Consider the following 16,403-nt stretch of genomic DNA (forward strand, 5'->3'; position numbering starts at 1 on the left):
GAAAGAGGCCTTTTAAAATACAAAATGCTATAAAAAGCTCTTTTGCCCAAACTCTAGTCCACAGACTCCTTAAAGATTATTTGTTAAGGATAAATACAAATCTTCAAAGTCTTCTCCACAGGTATTAGTAAAAAGCTTTAGCCACTGGAGCAGGCAACCTTAACTTATTCTGTCTGCCAATTTGGATTCAGCTGTTATTTATACACTAGTGAGTTTTATATTGTTGTACCTGATTCATGACTAGAATGCTGGAATTGAAGCTACAGGTCTCTGTGTCTGTCTGCATATTTATGCATGTCTATGGATATGTTATATATGTGATTTTCTTCTCTCAACCTCCAGATGTACTGCCAAAATTAATCTGTAAAAGAACTCTATTTAATTGGCTTAAAAATAAGCACTTATGAATTAAATATTCCTAAAACTCAAAAATATTTAAGATTTTATTTATTAGAGAGAGAGAGAGAACAAGCAGGGGGAGGGGCAAAGGGAGAGAGAGAAGCTGACTCCCTGCTGAGCAGGGAGCCCAATGCGGGGCTTGATCCCAGGACCCTGGGATCATGACCTGAGCCAAAGCAGATGCTTAACCAACTGAGCCACCCAGGCGCCCCCAAAACTAACCCAAATTTTTACAAGTTCACATGATCTGGGATAATCTTTGGGAAGTAAAAGCTAGTTTAAATTTGGTGTAATTAAAAAAAGTAGGTCTTCAGATATATATATATATATTTAATATAATGCAGATTATATGTAACTAATATATATAATAATCTATAACATAATATTATACACATGTAATACATATTATACGTTAAATATAACAGAGATCATATTAATATAACTAATTATGCTAAATAAAATGCAGATAAAAAAACATATTCTACCAGGGTTTACTAGTCAAATAAATTCATGTTATCTCTATTACAAAATTTGTCAGCAGGAAAAACAACTTGGGATGATGCATGAAGTTTTTCATGGTCGTCTAAACATAATTGCTGTGATCAAGAGATTTAAATAAATGTTTAATGGTATAAGAGTTTCTAGGTGAACTTTTCAGCAATAATTATGTGTTATGATATGTCTACTTAAAACCAGTTTCTAAAATTTTTGTTAACTTCCAGCCCTAGAATTTTGCTAAGTTAAATGAAGGAAATTCATTGAATGTCTAAATCATTTCCAAATAAGATAAAATACTGAAACAGTAATTGCAAAACTAGTTGAAGTTTACCTACTTTTGATCACTTACCACAGAGGAACTAAAGATATTTGGGTCTGTTAGTACGCATGTCTTGTGACACACTGAAAAGCTGTACTATGAGGAAATGTATGTTGATAGAAATTATAAAATATGCTCATAAATTTGCCAGTGTAAAGAATGCTGGTGTCACAATTCACAAATTTTACTTTTTGCTTTTCGTTAGAAATTAAGGCTTCTAAGGGCTAAGAATTCTAATTAACATATGTAATTACAACTACTAAATATGGGAAACATCTCTGCATGCAAGGAAAGTAGCATGTGTCTTTAGCTAAGAGAAAGTATGAGGTATGAAGATGTATTTTTGTTAAGGGAAAAGAAAGTAAATTTGTCCTAAAGTAAAACTGGTTATTTCAAAATGGGAAAGAGAAAATAAAAGACAAAATGGTATAGAAAGTTGAGAAGAAAGAGAATTTTACCTTGTGTGGTTGAGTTAGCTAAAACAGAATCGTTGTTATAAGGGTTTGTTGTTTTTTTATAAACTTTAATATCAATACTATGCTTATATAATTTTCTTTCCTCTGCTAAAAGGACAACGTTTTCTTGGGAGTATTGGTCGGCTCTTGAAAACAGATTATGAAAGGTTTTGCCTTGGGGCACCTGGGTGGCTCAGTCATTTAAGCGTCGGCCTTCAGCTCAGGTCATGATCCCAGGGTCCTCGGATCAAGCCCCGCATCGGGCTCCCTGCTCAGCGGGGAAGTCAGCTTCTTCCTCTCCATCTGCCTCTACCTGCTCATGCTCTCTCTCTCTCTCTCAAATAAAAAAATAAAATCTTAAAAAAAAAAAAGAAAAAGGTTTTGCCTTATCTTTTAAGTAATCTAGCTAGAAAACAAAGATTCTGTGTTTTATCAAAATAATTAACCTGTGTTTCATATTGCTTTAACCAGGTCTTTGATTACTTAAAGCAAACTGAGTCTTCTCAATATTAGAGGAGCTGAATTTTGCTCAGAACTATGTAATCTTCTGTATATGCCTTTAAAATCTTTTGTCGCTTTAAGTAGATAATTAAGTATTGTTTCATAATTAATCTGTGATCCTATTTAGTCAAGTGTCCAAAATCCTCTGATGTTTTTGACTAAGTTCCCAAAATCAAATTCTAAATAAAATCTTTTTGACCTGGAAATAACTCTGGGATTTTCTAGAGAACCCTGGAACATCTCAAAAGATCTGTTCACTCTATAAAAAGAGAAACATTTAACTAATTAGGCTTATTTGATAGGCAAAATTATATGAGAAGCACTGTCAAATAAGAAACAATGCTAAACCTTCTTCATGGATATCTTTGTATGGATATGTGCTATTAATGTAAGTGTTCCAGAAATTCTATCAAATTCCTAAAAATTTGATACAAAATGTTATCAGTCATCATTCCAGTTATCATCTTAAAATGTGTGTCTAAGAAACAGTCAAATTTCCTTGTCAGCTGTGTTATAATTAACTCTCATCAGATCTTTAAACATGGGCATTTTTAAGTCTTTTATCATTTACAAACAGTTACTGTTTCACTCTGATGTTTTTGCACAAATGCTTCATCTTCAAGAAGATTCCTGGAAAGGACTCTGACAAGCCCAGGTTTCTGATAACTTTCAGATCATATACTGAACTGGGTAAGAAATGACAGAACTCTAAGGAAAAACTAGATTCATAAAACTGCTAACAGAAGATCAAGATCAAGAATCACTAGGACTGGATGAACTGATAAGAATGATTATAATTTTTTACGAGTTTTGTTCGAAACATTGCTGGTTCTTTAATCTTTTGTTTTCCAGATTTAAGGAAACTTTTTCTCTTAAGATAGCTATGACTTACAGCAATTTGGTAAAGTATACCTTTGTGAACCAAGATGAAACAATCACTTATTTCCCCCCCATCTGATCCCTCCAGAATCTGGAAACTCTCAGTGAGTATTCTTCTATTTTCATAGCAGTATCGTTATTTGCATAATTTCAATGGACAATCTGTTCTCCTTGTACCAGGACACAACTGGAAACACTGGTTACATTACCAAGGCTTTGAATGGAATGTCGTATTTGAGAGATATGCACAGATTCAGATATGACCAGACAGCTTAAAAAAAATAAGGCTGACTTTATGGAACCAATTAAGCCCCTTAGGAAAAATCAGTCTGGTACCTTATTTATAGGGTTCCCAGCAGCCTTACCAGGTGAGTGAGGAAGGTCACTTCCTGGCAGGCCCAGGAATATCAGAATATTTTAAGAACCTGAAAAAATGAGGAATTCACCCAAATCTATAGGTATTATAGATGAAGTCTGACATCAAGTCTTTAGTTTGGCTTCCTAGCCTTGAGCAGCTTTTAAAAAGTTCAATCTGAGACTCCTTATGAAAAATTCCAGCAAAGCTGACTTAAAAGAGTCTAGAGGATCAATCACGATTCATGCTGCACGTACATAAATAAGCAGGCCAAGTTTAAAGAGACTGGACTTATTTTACAAACACTTTAGCCTTATTTTCCTTATCTCTGATAGAAATGAGGATGACTATATACAGAACAAATTATGTTTTGGTAATACACCTTTGTGGATATCAGATTTTAGTGCTTTTAATTGTGCTTGGGGTTTTGTTTTTTACCTGTAAACTAAACCAGATCATGAATTCTAGTTTCTTCCAGTATTTGGCTTCAACTCTCCAAACTAACACTTCCAATTTTTCTCTCACCCTTCTGACTTGGAATCAATGAGAACTTAAAAGTACCTTTTTCCTAAAGCCACAAGAGGTAGAATGAAACAACTCGATATAAACTTCAGAGAAATCATCACAACACCTCACAGACAGACAATCTTTGTCCCTGTTGCTGAGTGGGCAATAGCGAGTTTACCTGAACACCTGAGGGCATCAACAGAAAAATTCAAACTGCAAAGCTGCTTTGAGCCTAACATCTTGAAATCCTGCCCTCAGGATTCAGATTTAGTTTATAATTTACTCCGGCCATTAGCCTTTATTTTTCCTTTGTTTCCATAGAAATGCCTCTTATTAAATACCTGATTTCTCGCAAATACAGGCCTAACTTTGGGAATCCACTTGCAAGACCACCTCCTGAAATGAGATACAACTGTTTAATTAACTGACCTATTTTCATGGCTGGACCTTTCAAGTTTGGGACAATAGCTACAGACTGGATTTCAGACTACTACCTGTATAATTATTAAGTTTTGCTATTATAATTCTATTTAGGTGTATACATTCCGGGTTACAACATGCCCTGCAACGGATTTGAGCTTTTTTTTTTTTTTTGAAGATTTTATTTATTTATTTGACAGAGAGAGAGAGAGAACAAGTAGGCAGAGAGGCAGGCAGAGGGAGAGGGAGAAGCAGGCTCCTCGCTGAGCAGGGAGCCCGATGTGGAGCTCGATCCCAGGACCCTGGGATCATGACCTGAGCCGAAGGCAGCGGCTTAACTGACTGAGCCACCCAGGTGCCCCGGACTTTGAGCATTATTATCAGCTACCCAGGCAGTTAAGGTCCTCACCATTGACTCTGATGCCTCAGAATGGGCTGTAAACACTGACAGTTGTTTGGGGTTTTTTTCTTTTCATAATGCAGGTGCCTGACTTAAACTTCGATTGCTGTGGCAGCCACTTAAAAATGGGCTATCTGGAGGAGGGAGATTGGGGCAGGGGTGGGGGGCAGGACACACTGCCAGCCACAAAACTAGATAAAGAGCCAGACCACCTCCCCACACTGAAGTTCCTTTGTTGTAGAGATGTTGGTTAATTTTAGTAACTAACCATTTGGGCCATTTGATTTTTCTTTCTCTTCCCATGCTTTAAATTCCTGCTCTTATTTTTAAATTCACCAATAAAGACTGAGCCCTCAAAACCCTAGGCCCCCACCTCAACCCCAATAAAAGCAGAACCCCCAGCTCAGGAGTGCTCACTCGCGCTCTTTCTCTCTACCCATGATCTCAGTGTGGCCCCAGGTATGCTGATTAATTTCCAGGTCCTGTAAGTAATAAACCTTTATATTTTCAAAGTCTCCTGATGGTTATTGTTGAAGCGTATCACTCAGAACCACAAGAGCTGGTCCAGCCACAACACTGGTTTTTGATAAGCTGAGAATGACACACAACAGAATACATATGGCAACTAGAAAGGAACAATTACCCTGTTTTCTTCCTTTCCTCCACCCTAAAAACTGAAAAATAGGATCTCCTGAACAGCAAAGAAGTCTCTATCTTTTGGTCATTTGACAGATAAGCAAACTGCAAGTGACTTGTAATTTTTATGATTAATCAGGAAGTACTACATGCCAAGTAAGTGCCAACACTGTTACTGCAGCTAACATAAGAGCTTTAAAATCTCAATTTCATTGTTAAAAACTAATACAGCTAAAGAGGTAAGACTAACAGAACAAACAATATGTATATAATATCAAGTTCTAAATGGTGAAGTACAGAGTTCCACTATTGTGGTATAGTGCACTAAGAATTTAGAGACTGGAGATAAGGAGAGTACAAAGCTTTCAGGAGGTCACAGTGTGAACCAGGACATTAAGCTGGGTAAGACTTGCTCAAGCAGGGAGAGAAGAGAGCACACCAGGCTAAGGGAGTCAAGGAAAAAGGCACATAAGGTAAAACTGTATCTCTCTGGAAGATGCAGTGAAGGTAACTGCCATAACCAGAGTCCTATTCCTACAGAGAACGAAGGGGCTTTGAAGCTTGATAAACATGGTTTGGAATCCTGGCTCTGTCACTACTAGGTTTGTGATCTTAGGGAAATTACTAAACCTCTCAGAACTTTAGTTTTCCCATCTATAAAATAAGAAAATTATTTCACGGGCTAACTGTAAGGATTAAATGAAATAATGCAAATACAGAACATAATAATCATAATTACAATCATTAATTAGCTAAAATTATTAAAGCAACTATAAGCCAGGTACTGTTTTCAGCACTTTACATGCATTTTCACACGTAATCCTCACAATACTATGAGAAAAAGGGCCTCGTATCATCCCCACTTCACAGAAGAGAAAAATGCAGTACCAAGAGGTTAAGTAACATGTGGAAATACTCAATACCCAGAATGCTCAATAAGTAGGTTTTCTTATTATCACTCAGAACAATGCTAAAATTATTTAACATGACAGAAAATGACAGGAAACTTATTCATAACCGTTGTAAGTTATTAAACTGTATCCTTTACAAAATGTGAACCAAGAAATAAAAGCAAATGTCATTTTTTAAAGTAATTCAAATGGAACATTAAAACGTACACAATGTTACCTTCAAAAGCTAGTAAGACATGTAAGATCAAAACATCCACACCCATTTATATACACCTAAAAAGCCAAAGGGCATGTTTTTGTATGTAAACTTTCTGAGTACCTGCATTTCCATAAAATAATTCGCAAAACAAGACTGATCACAGAGGTTCCTCTTAATGCATTTGTACAGCAATACAAAATGTCTCTCCCTTTAACTACAGGCCACCTGAAAGCCACCAATAGAAGAAGAAATCAATCCCTTACCACAGGTAATTGTTTTTGTTCTTTTACACTTTGCTTTTTTGTGAACTGCTTCCAAGTTACAGAAAATTTCTAAGTATAATAGAGTACAAAGTATTTTTTCCTTGATATGAGAGTAAGCTGCCAACATGATGTCCAGTCACCCTTAAATACCTCAGTGTGTATTTCTTATAATCAAGAGAATTCTACATAAGCAGATACCACCAAAATCAAGAAATTAACCCTGATGCTTTACTATAGCTAATTCTTAGACCCCCGTGTCAAGCTTTGCCCGTTTCCTAATACTTCCTTCACAGTGTAAGAATGGCACTTAGTTGTCCTGTCTCTCACTCTGATACAATTCTTCAGTGTGTTCTTCATTTTCATGACCTTGACTGATACTTTTAAAAACTGTAGGTCAGTTATTGTGGAGAATGTCCCTCCACCGGAGTTAGTCTGACGTTCTTCTCATGATTAAATTCGGGTATACATCTTTAGCAGGAATATCAAAGAAGTGATGCCATATTCTCCTCAGTGCATCCTATCAGCCGGCATGCTGATATGTCTGTTTCGGTCACTGCCAAGTTTTCCACTGTAGTTTTTCATCTTTGTAATTCTGAAGTATTCTGTGAGTAGATACTTTGAGACTGTAAACACACCCCACCCCTCATCAAACTTCCCATTTATTCATTAATTGTTTCAGTATAGTACAGACTTATGGGTTCCAATTTTATTTATAGTATTTTGCCATCATAATTTATTTGGATGTTCAAATTGTTCAGCTTTGGCCAGTGGAGTCCATTCAAACTGGTTATGCGTCATGCTGACATAACCCTATCACTCTCCGAACAACTTATCATATCATAAGAGGTTCCAGGCTCATTTGTACTTTCCCTGACCCGGCCCTGAAATTAGCCATTTCTCCGAAGAGCCCTGGTTAACTGAGAACAGGCCAAGAATTGGGTGCCAGATTTGCTATATCTTTCAATCCACCCTGAAAACTTTAGGTTCACACTGATATCTCCAATTCTAATCCAACAGCATGGTTCATTCTATTCTCCTCCATTCTGTAACTTCTTTCTCCAATACTGAGAAATCAGGCTCCCATAATAAGTATACTTCCTTACTTGATGAACTGCCGCACCCTGTATATAACCAATCTCCTGTCACTGATATGGACACATTACTGCATGGATGCCCTCTACCCTACTCGGGCTCTGTCAGTCTACCCTGAGCAACTGCCACCATCCTCTACACTGGACATCCGCCAAACGGTGCTCCAACTCACATACTCTACTACACAGACAACCTCCTTGACATACCCAAGCTCCAACCCCCACACTAGGCCACCACTATGCATGTGAACACCCTTCTCACCCTGGTCAGGCAACAAAACCTCCTATGTGGGTAAAAAAAGGTGGATAGCTTAATGCAGATGCTTTTGACTAAATTGTTCAGGAAGGGAAGAGGAAAACAGAAGTGAAAAGCAGAGATAATATTAAGAATAACAAACTATCTCTTTCAAAAACTAAAAGCTTCTTTCACATATTATCTCATTTGCCCTAGAACGGAGTCACATAGTTTAGATTAAGAAAATGAATTTAAAAAACAGACACACTCTTAAATTCTGGTTCTCCCACTTGGTAGCTGAATGACTTAAACAAGTTGCTTAATCTCTTCAGTTAAAGAGTACCTATCTCACATGATTGCTATAAAAATAATCCATGTAAAGCAAATAAATTTATGGTAAGTGACCTAAAATTAGCATTTAATAAAGGTAAGTTACTATCTCTACCTTCTCGTTTACATTATCATTTTTAACAGATGCCAAAGGATATCCATATACATGTGTATAATTTTATAAAAATTAGTTCTTAGTTTTCTTTAACTTCTGAATGGATGGGTGTCCCTAAAGACACTTAAAAACACCTATAGTATCTATCTTACAACTACTAACCAAACCAGAGCCTCCAGTCTATCCTACACTTTAGACAAATTATTTCCTAAACTTTTGCCAAGGTCATATCATTCTCCTGAAGCAGTTATCAGGGGCTGCTAACAGCCTAAAAAACAAAGAAGATTCTTCAATCTGACAATCAAGGCTTAACACAGTGTGACCCCAACCCACCTTTCCAGAATTATATGTCATTCCTCACCTACACAAAATTTCTGCTTCAACCACTGTAATTTTATACACTTTTCCATTTACAAGCCCTGGCCTATATGTTGACATAGAATGTTCACCCTCCCCATTTATTCCAAACAAAATTTTGCAGTGCTTTTCAAGGTCCAGCATAAAATCCACCTCCTCTTCAAAATTTTCCTTGACTATACAGCAGCAAGGTCTTCCTCCCTTAAACTACTAAACAACAGGTAATTATGTAATTAGTATTTTATAGGTACATTTATTATCTCCCCTGCTAGGGTGAATTAAGATCTTTTTGGAGAAAAGACATATGCTTTCTATCTCCAAATAACTACCATTTATTGAACATATATGTCAGTTACTATTTAAAATTTATTCCATGGGGCGCCTGGGTGGCTCAATCATTAAGCATCTGCCTTCGGCTCAGGTCGTGATCCCAGGGTCCTGGGATCGAGCCCCGCATCGGGCTCCCTGCTCGACGGGAAGCCTGCTTCTCCCTCTCCCACTCCCCCTGCTTGTGTTCCCTCTCGCTCTCTCTCTCTCTGTCAAATAAATAAATAAATAGATAGATAAATAAATAAATAAAATCTTTTAAAAAAATAAGATAAAATTTATTCTTCACAATAGTTTTGTGAGTTTGGTGTCATTATGTATATTTTATAGATGAAGAAAGCAAGGCTCAAGGATGTTGGAAATGTGCCCCAAATTACATAGCTGGTAAGTAGCAAAACAAGCTTTTTCCTAGCATGTTTCATGAAACATGAGATATGAGGAATGAACCTTGCCGGGGAAAAGACTCTCAGGTTAAATAAATTTGGACGATTAACAAAGTTAAATCACTGTTTTTAGCAGAGGGTTTCTCAAAACCTTTTAACAAGTTGCTGATATGCTTTATAAATCTCCAACAGGGATATTATATTTTCCAAATGCATTTGGGGATAAAATCCTTTTCTCAAGGACCATCAGCCTTATAGGACTAATGCTCCAGTAAACTCGTTTCAGGAAATGTGACAATGTATTCTGTTGTCTTTGCAAACAGTGGGCACTCAATACACACTTCCTTTAAGATTAAAAAATGCTCCTCATACTTAAGTAACATACTGAGGCACCTGGGTGGCTCAGTTGTTAAGCGTCTGCCTTCGGCTCAGGTCATGATCCCAGGGTCCTGGGATCGAGCCCCACATCGGGCTCCCTGCTCCGCGGGGAGTCTGCTTCTCCCTCTCCCACTCCCCCTGCTTGTGTTCCCTCTCTCGCTGTCTCTCTCTCTGTCAAATAAATAAATAAAATCTTAAAAAAATAAATAAAGTAACATACTAATGTAATTCCACATACTAAAGTAAAGAATAAGGTCATTTCACTCCTCTTATAGCAGGAGGTCTCAAGTATAATAATTACTTCACTAAACAGTATTCAAATTAAAAAACTTAACTTTCATCAGACAGAATAAAAACAAGATTAAGAGAAATCTCTACCTGCGCTTTTATGATATGCATGAATCTTGACATCAACTCAGGACATTCAAGGAGGAAGTGAAAGTGGTCAAATATAATTTTGGGATTTCTAAAAGAAAAATATAACTTGTTTAAATGGATAGGAAGAATGAGTTGCATTAAGTGAAATGCAAATTCAGATATACAGATACTGAAACAGAAAAAAATATTAATCCACACCTACTATACTTTTACTTGTCATGTAGTATTTTTTGAATAGTAACAGAAATAACATTATTTTTGTTGAGACAAAAACTGTAAGTAAAGAAAGAAGAGTCTACAAGGGCAATCCATGAATCCAAGAAAGCCTTACCTATTAACAAAGCATTTTAAAACTTCATCATGTTTGCAGACAAATTCAATGAAACGGGGTGAAGTCATTCTGTGGAGGATAAAAAAACAATCAGAACACACAGAAATTGGTGATACAGCAAATTTGATAACTATGTATAGAATTGGACTGGCTTCTAGACAGGAAAAAAAAAAAGATTTGGGTTTGGACTAAATTTGAGAAACTGAGGCATGCCCAGTCAATTTATAAGGTTAAAAAATAGATAACTTTTCTTTAACAGAGGATATGCCCAGTGACTTTTTAAAAACCTTGAAATTTTATTTTATTTTTTAAAACCTTGAGATTTTAAACGTCTCTGCTCTATACATTTTGAATACATAAGTAATCCTATACAAAGTGACACTCACCATTCTACATGTTAGTAACTTATATAATGCTTAAAACTCAAATATTTTAAGAATAGTATAAGTGTCCTACAACAAGATCAAAACGGAACCGAAAATCCACAAATTATTATTTGTTGTTACTGAAATTATAAAAAATCATAGCTTTTCTTCATCTATCAGAAAAGGAAATAATAAGCAGAAACCTTCTTACCCTGGAGGCATCTGACAAGAACAGCACATGTAAAAAGCTTGAATGACAGCACTTAGCCGGTTAGCTGTCATAGAAATAACATCCTGACAGTCTGCACTGGCTTCCTGTTTCCCTCCAAGAGCATCTGGTTTAGATTCCCCTGTGCCAGTGGATAGATTTTCATAGCTCCCAGGTCCTGGAGGTTCAAATGGAGGAATGGAAGTACCATCTTGATCTTGGCCTTTTTGTTTCAGTAAAATAGAAGTGATATCCGTTGAGTCCTTTTTGTTTTTCATCAGTTCTGTAGCTATTAAAACTAGCCATTCATCTAATGAGTGCCAAAGCAATTCGAGAGGCTAGGAGGAAAAAAGATGTGTTTTTTAAACATCATTCTTAAACTCCAGGAAAAAAAACTCACACAGCCAAACGAATAATATAAAAGAGAAAATTTATCCTAGATACTTCTATTTTCCCATGTTAATGTGATAGCAATGCCTAAAGGTAAGTAACAAAAACATATGAATGCCACATAAATAACAATTTCTTTGCTTATAGCAAAAATTTAATTTGCATTTATTTATTCCTTGGAATAAAAAGGTAAAACTAAAATCTAACAAAAAAATTTATAAGCAATCTTTCCTCTTTTAAAATTTTCAAATATTTAGCTTTAAAAACATATACTACTTTTATATATACAATCCCCAACCTTTACTATACTCATGTGTTAACAATTTTCAATTATAAATCTTTTCTCAATTAAAAAAACTCGAATTCCAAAAAAAAAAAAAATTAGAATTCCTAAAAAGCTTAATAAACAGCTTAGTTTTGGGGTGCCTGCCTGGCTCAGTCAGTGGTGCATGCAACTTGATCTTAGGGCTGTGAGTTCAGAGCCCCACACTGGATGTAAAGATTATTAAAAGAAATAAATAAACTTAAAAAAAAAGTTTACTGTGCTCTTTTCTTTACATGTAATTCAGGTTTTGAAAATGTATAGTACGAAATTTAAAAATATGATGTAGTATTTATATATATACATATATACATGTTTTCACACACATATACACAAAATCCATCTCTAATAACTAGTAACTATCAAATATTGACTAGCAAATTCTTAATTCCAACTAAAGATTAACAGCTTAAAAAAGAAAAAGGGAGGGAGAGAGTAAACTATTTCTTATTTCTACACTATTTAAAATATTCCTTTTAGGAATAATGAAATGTCTTTTGTAAATAAACAGCAAATGAAGTTTCCTTTCTAAAATATTATGTAATCACAAAAGCTACAAAAGGACTAAGTACTGAAGAAGATGAAATATATGCATCATCCCTAATAATTAGTAATTTTTAACAAGGAGAAATATTATCAAAAGATATGCTACCAGGGATCTAATATACAATATTAGATTACTAGTTATCAATACTGTACTGCTTACTTGAAAGTTGCTATGAGAGTAAAGCTTTAATGTCCTCACCATAACAACAGGAAAATGGTAATGTGAGTTAAGGATGTGTTAACTGACCTTATTGGGGTAAACATTTTGCAGTACACACGTGTCAAATTATCACACTGTACACCTTAAGCTTATGCAATGTTATATGTCAGTTATATCTCAATAAAACTGGGGGAGGGAGGGAAGGACCTGCTAGAACATTTTTAACCCCAAATAAAAATTAACAGTTATCGGGGGGGGGGGGGGCAAGGATAGCAGTTAAATGTTCCTTCATTCCTACACTATTTTAAATATTCCTATTGACTCCGAGATCATAACCTGTAACCAAAGGCAGACGCTTAACCAAGTGAGCCTCCAGGTGCTAAATACTCCTACTGAGAATATAAACTGTCTTTCTGCAAACGAATGTAAAAGCTAATCTTACTTTTTGTTTCTTATAGGATCACAGAATGCTACAAATTAGACTATGTGCTTCAGAAAGACCCATGCCTACAGTATTTCAACCAAAAGAAATAATGTTACTTTTAAAGATTAAAATATTAAAATCTTACTTCATGGAAACAGATTCCACAACTATATTTGGAAGTTTAGGAAATACTTAAATAACCTGTTCTTCCAGGAAATTCTTCACAATTATTTTCTAACAAATTCCTCTGCTATATGTTCACAGTCTTTCTTCAGGTTTCCAGAACATTCTCTTTGAGAGCATTTGACTTACTGAATTTGCAAACAATTAAATCAGCCCTAAGTCTTCACAATAACATTAAACCAAAAAGCAGAAAACAAAACAAAATAAAGCAAAAAGTCCGCACTATCACCAACAAAAACCTACTTCTTTCATTCAACAAGTATTTAGTTAGTACATACTTGGTAACAAGTAAGCAGAGTGAGAAACTAATTATACTCTCTCTGAGGTTGAAATAAGCACCCCTGCCCCCCACAAAGAGGGCTTTTCCATGGTTAGGCAAAGCAGTTGGGAGATTCAGGATCCCTGAGCTGCTTAAAGGAAGGGCAAGAAGCACCACCAGCTGCCATAAACACTGACATGCACCAAAAATGTCTTAATTCTCCTCATAAGCAAAGCAAACATGCTGTAAAAGGTGAAAAAGAACTTTTTATGTCAGCAAAACTTTCAGTTTTACATCACAAAATGAACTTTCAAAACAGAAAGAACAGGTGGTAACTTCTTGAAACCCAACACACTGGATAGAGATGAAGCCTAAGGCAGGAAATGATAAACCTGCTGCTCACACAGATGAGAGCACTGAGCCTGAACCAACAGCAATCCTATTTTTAAATACTGACAATGTGTAAAAATTAAAGGCAAATTTTGAATAATCCAAAAATAATTTTTTTAAACTCAGATCTGTGTAAAAATGGTAGTTCTAGAAAGAGTTTTCAGTAAAGGAACACAGCAAAAATTAAAAAGAGAATAAGGGAAAAAAAGAAGTAGTAAGTCATCTTAGGCCTTTCTTTACTTTTCTCTTTTTCCTATCTTTTCTTTCTTCATTCACACATGCATTAAAACCAAATTCCAACCTCGAGGTATTTTTACCTAAAGAGTTGTCCCTTGGAAGATTTGTTCAGAAAGTTCATGCCTCAATAACCAAAAGAATACTGTGAAAATAGCTTTAATTTCTAACTGTGGTAGCAGCCACAGATAAAAAGGATTAAAATAAATTTTTAAAATTAAAAATAAGCCATTGCAAAGCTTATCTATGATGCTTTCTATATCCATAAGTAATAAAAGAAAACTTTAGATAAGATACAAAGCAACATATGTATCAACTATTACTGAAAAATGAGTCAATGACTATGGAAGCCATTAGCAGGCTTCTTGGCATTGTGAAATATTGCTTCATTTCATATTACTGAATGGTCTTCACTACAGAAATATATTCTACACATAGTAACAATGTTATAACAATCATACACAGTTCTCAAAACATTTTAAGATCTATTTCAAAACTATAACATATAATCTCAGACTTAGCGGACAATTTTAAAAAATTTAAAATCCATATACCAAAGTGAGATACAAATTTGACAGGAAAGTATTACTAACTTAAGTTCTTTAATAGTAACTTGAAGTTTTCTGTTAGTCTATTCTCAATTTGATAATGTCAAATGTTATAACCCAGAAGATAAGATTTTAAAGTTAAAAGTTTCTCAATCTTTCCGGGCTTCCAAATTTTCCCCAATTATAACTCTACAAAAGTGTTAATAGTCACAGCTTACTATTCACACACACACACGCGCACACACACACACAGCATATCAAGATTCAGGAAACCTAAATTGTCTTCCCCATGCTCACACTGCTTCAATAATCATAACTACCTTCTCCTTCAGATGCCCCAAAGTTCCCAAAGCACTAGATAAAAATCTCTTAACACTGAAAAAAATGGCTGAGTGTTAAGATTAACTTAAAGGATTTATAAGATAAATCAGAAAACTAATAACAGGATGTTAAACAATTTCACCTACTAAAACCACATGGCCTATAAACCCACTCATTCTTAATGGAAAACCCATTAGTTAATCCTAACAATAAAGTGACATGTTAGAGTACCGTTAATGAAATGGAAAGTAGGGATCAATTGCTACCTTAGACAAAATGTGGTAAAAATTAAAATGGTATTTCCAGTCTAGCATTGCAGGAACTCAGGAAATGGTTATGATCTTTACAACTGTGAATCACCCCACAATGAACAGAAGACTTTATATAAATAGAGGACAATGTAGTTTTTCTTTTTTATCCTTGTAAGCTGGAGGGCAGATCATTTTGTCATCCTCGTCTACATTTAATTCATAAAATTATATGAAAGAGACTATAAGTTTTTAATAGTAACAGCTAATGTTTTTTAAAAAATTAGCTGAGTTATGGGCACCTGGGTGGCTCAGTCGTTAAGTGTCTGCCTTCAGCTCAGGTTATGATCCCAGGGTCCTGGGATTGAGCCCCACCTTGCGCTCCCTGCTCAGCGGGAAGCCTGCTTCTCCCTCTCCCACTCCCCCTGCTTGTGTTCCCTCTCTCACTGTCTCTCTGTCGAAAAATAAATAAAATCTTAAAAAAAAAAAAAAAATTAGATGAGTTTTGTAATAAAAATATTTTACCAAAGTGAAAGGTCAAAATTTAAGAGAAAATAAGTGGTCAGAGGCAAAAGAAGTTGTCAATAATGCAGAAAGCAAAAGCTTAAGAAAAAAAAGAAACTAACAAATGAAAAAAAAACAGAAAAAAAGAACTTTTGTATTATATATGTCATTGATATATCACAATCAAAACGGAGTTTAGATACCATAAAAGAAAAGCTCAAAGAAAACCAATGACACCCTTTCCTACTCTGTTATACCTGTACTGATGGGCCAGATAGAAAACTAACATTTTAAATCAAGCACTAAATTCCTATACAGAGGCTACGAATTAGCACATTACTTATTTTCTGATATCATTAGGAAACACACAGCAGACTTAAATTTTAACAACAAAAAATCAGACAATAGTATATATAATCTACACGCAATTTAGGTAAGAGTAACTGTATCTACACCTGATTTGATTTTCTATTCATCATTACAGATAAGTAGAAAGGATAAGCAGAAAATCCAATCAAGCCTAGATTTAAGTAACTAACAGCATGGGCCACACCAGAATACATTAAGAACAACTGCAAGTAATGTGAATGTTTAAGCAGTAAAAGTCACTTAAAACAGCACTGACAAAACAGTA

General features: G+C 35.2%; 1 protein-coding gene across 6 annotated transcripts in view; it reads right to left on the reverse strand.

Annotated features, from left to right (window-relative positions):
* HACE1 (HECT domain and ankyrin repeat containing E3 ubiquitin protein ligase 1) overlaps positions 1 to 16,403 on the reverse strand; it is a 98,646-nt gene that overhangs the window by 33,788 nt on the left and 48,455 nt on the right. For all 6 annotated transcript variants that reach the window (XM_034991673.1, XM_034991670.1, XM_034991674.1 and 3 more), the window contains 3 exons: positions 11,244 to 11,578; positions 10,668 to 10,736; positions 10,337 to 10,424 (listed from right to left, as the gene is read on the reverse strand). In XM_034991673.1, the coding sequence (XP_034847564.1) occupies positions 10,337 to 10,424; positions 10,668 to 10,736; positions 11,244 to 11,578 (492 nt within the window). The remainder of the gene's footprint in view (positions 1 to 10,336; positions 10,425 to 10,667; positions 10,737 to 11,243; positions 11,579 to 16,403) is intronic.

Source organism: Mirounga leonina, unplaced genomic scaffold (genome assembly GCF_011800145.1).
Source record: "Mirounga leonina isolate KUSES-001 unplaced genomic scaffold, KU_Mleo_1.0 Mir_53, whole genome shotgun sequence".
In the NCBI taxonomy this organism is placed as follows: domain Eukaryota; kingdom Metazoa; phylum Chordata; class Mammalia; order Carnivora; family Phocidae; genus Mirounga; species Mirounga leonina.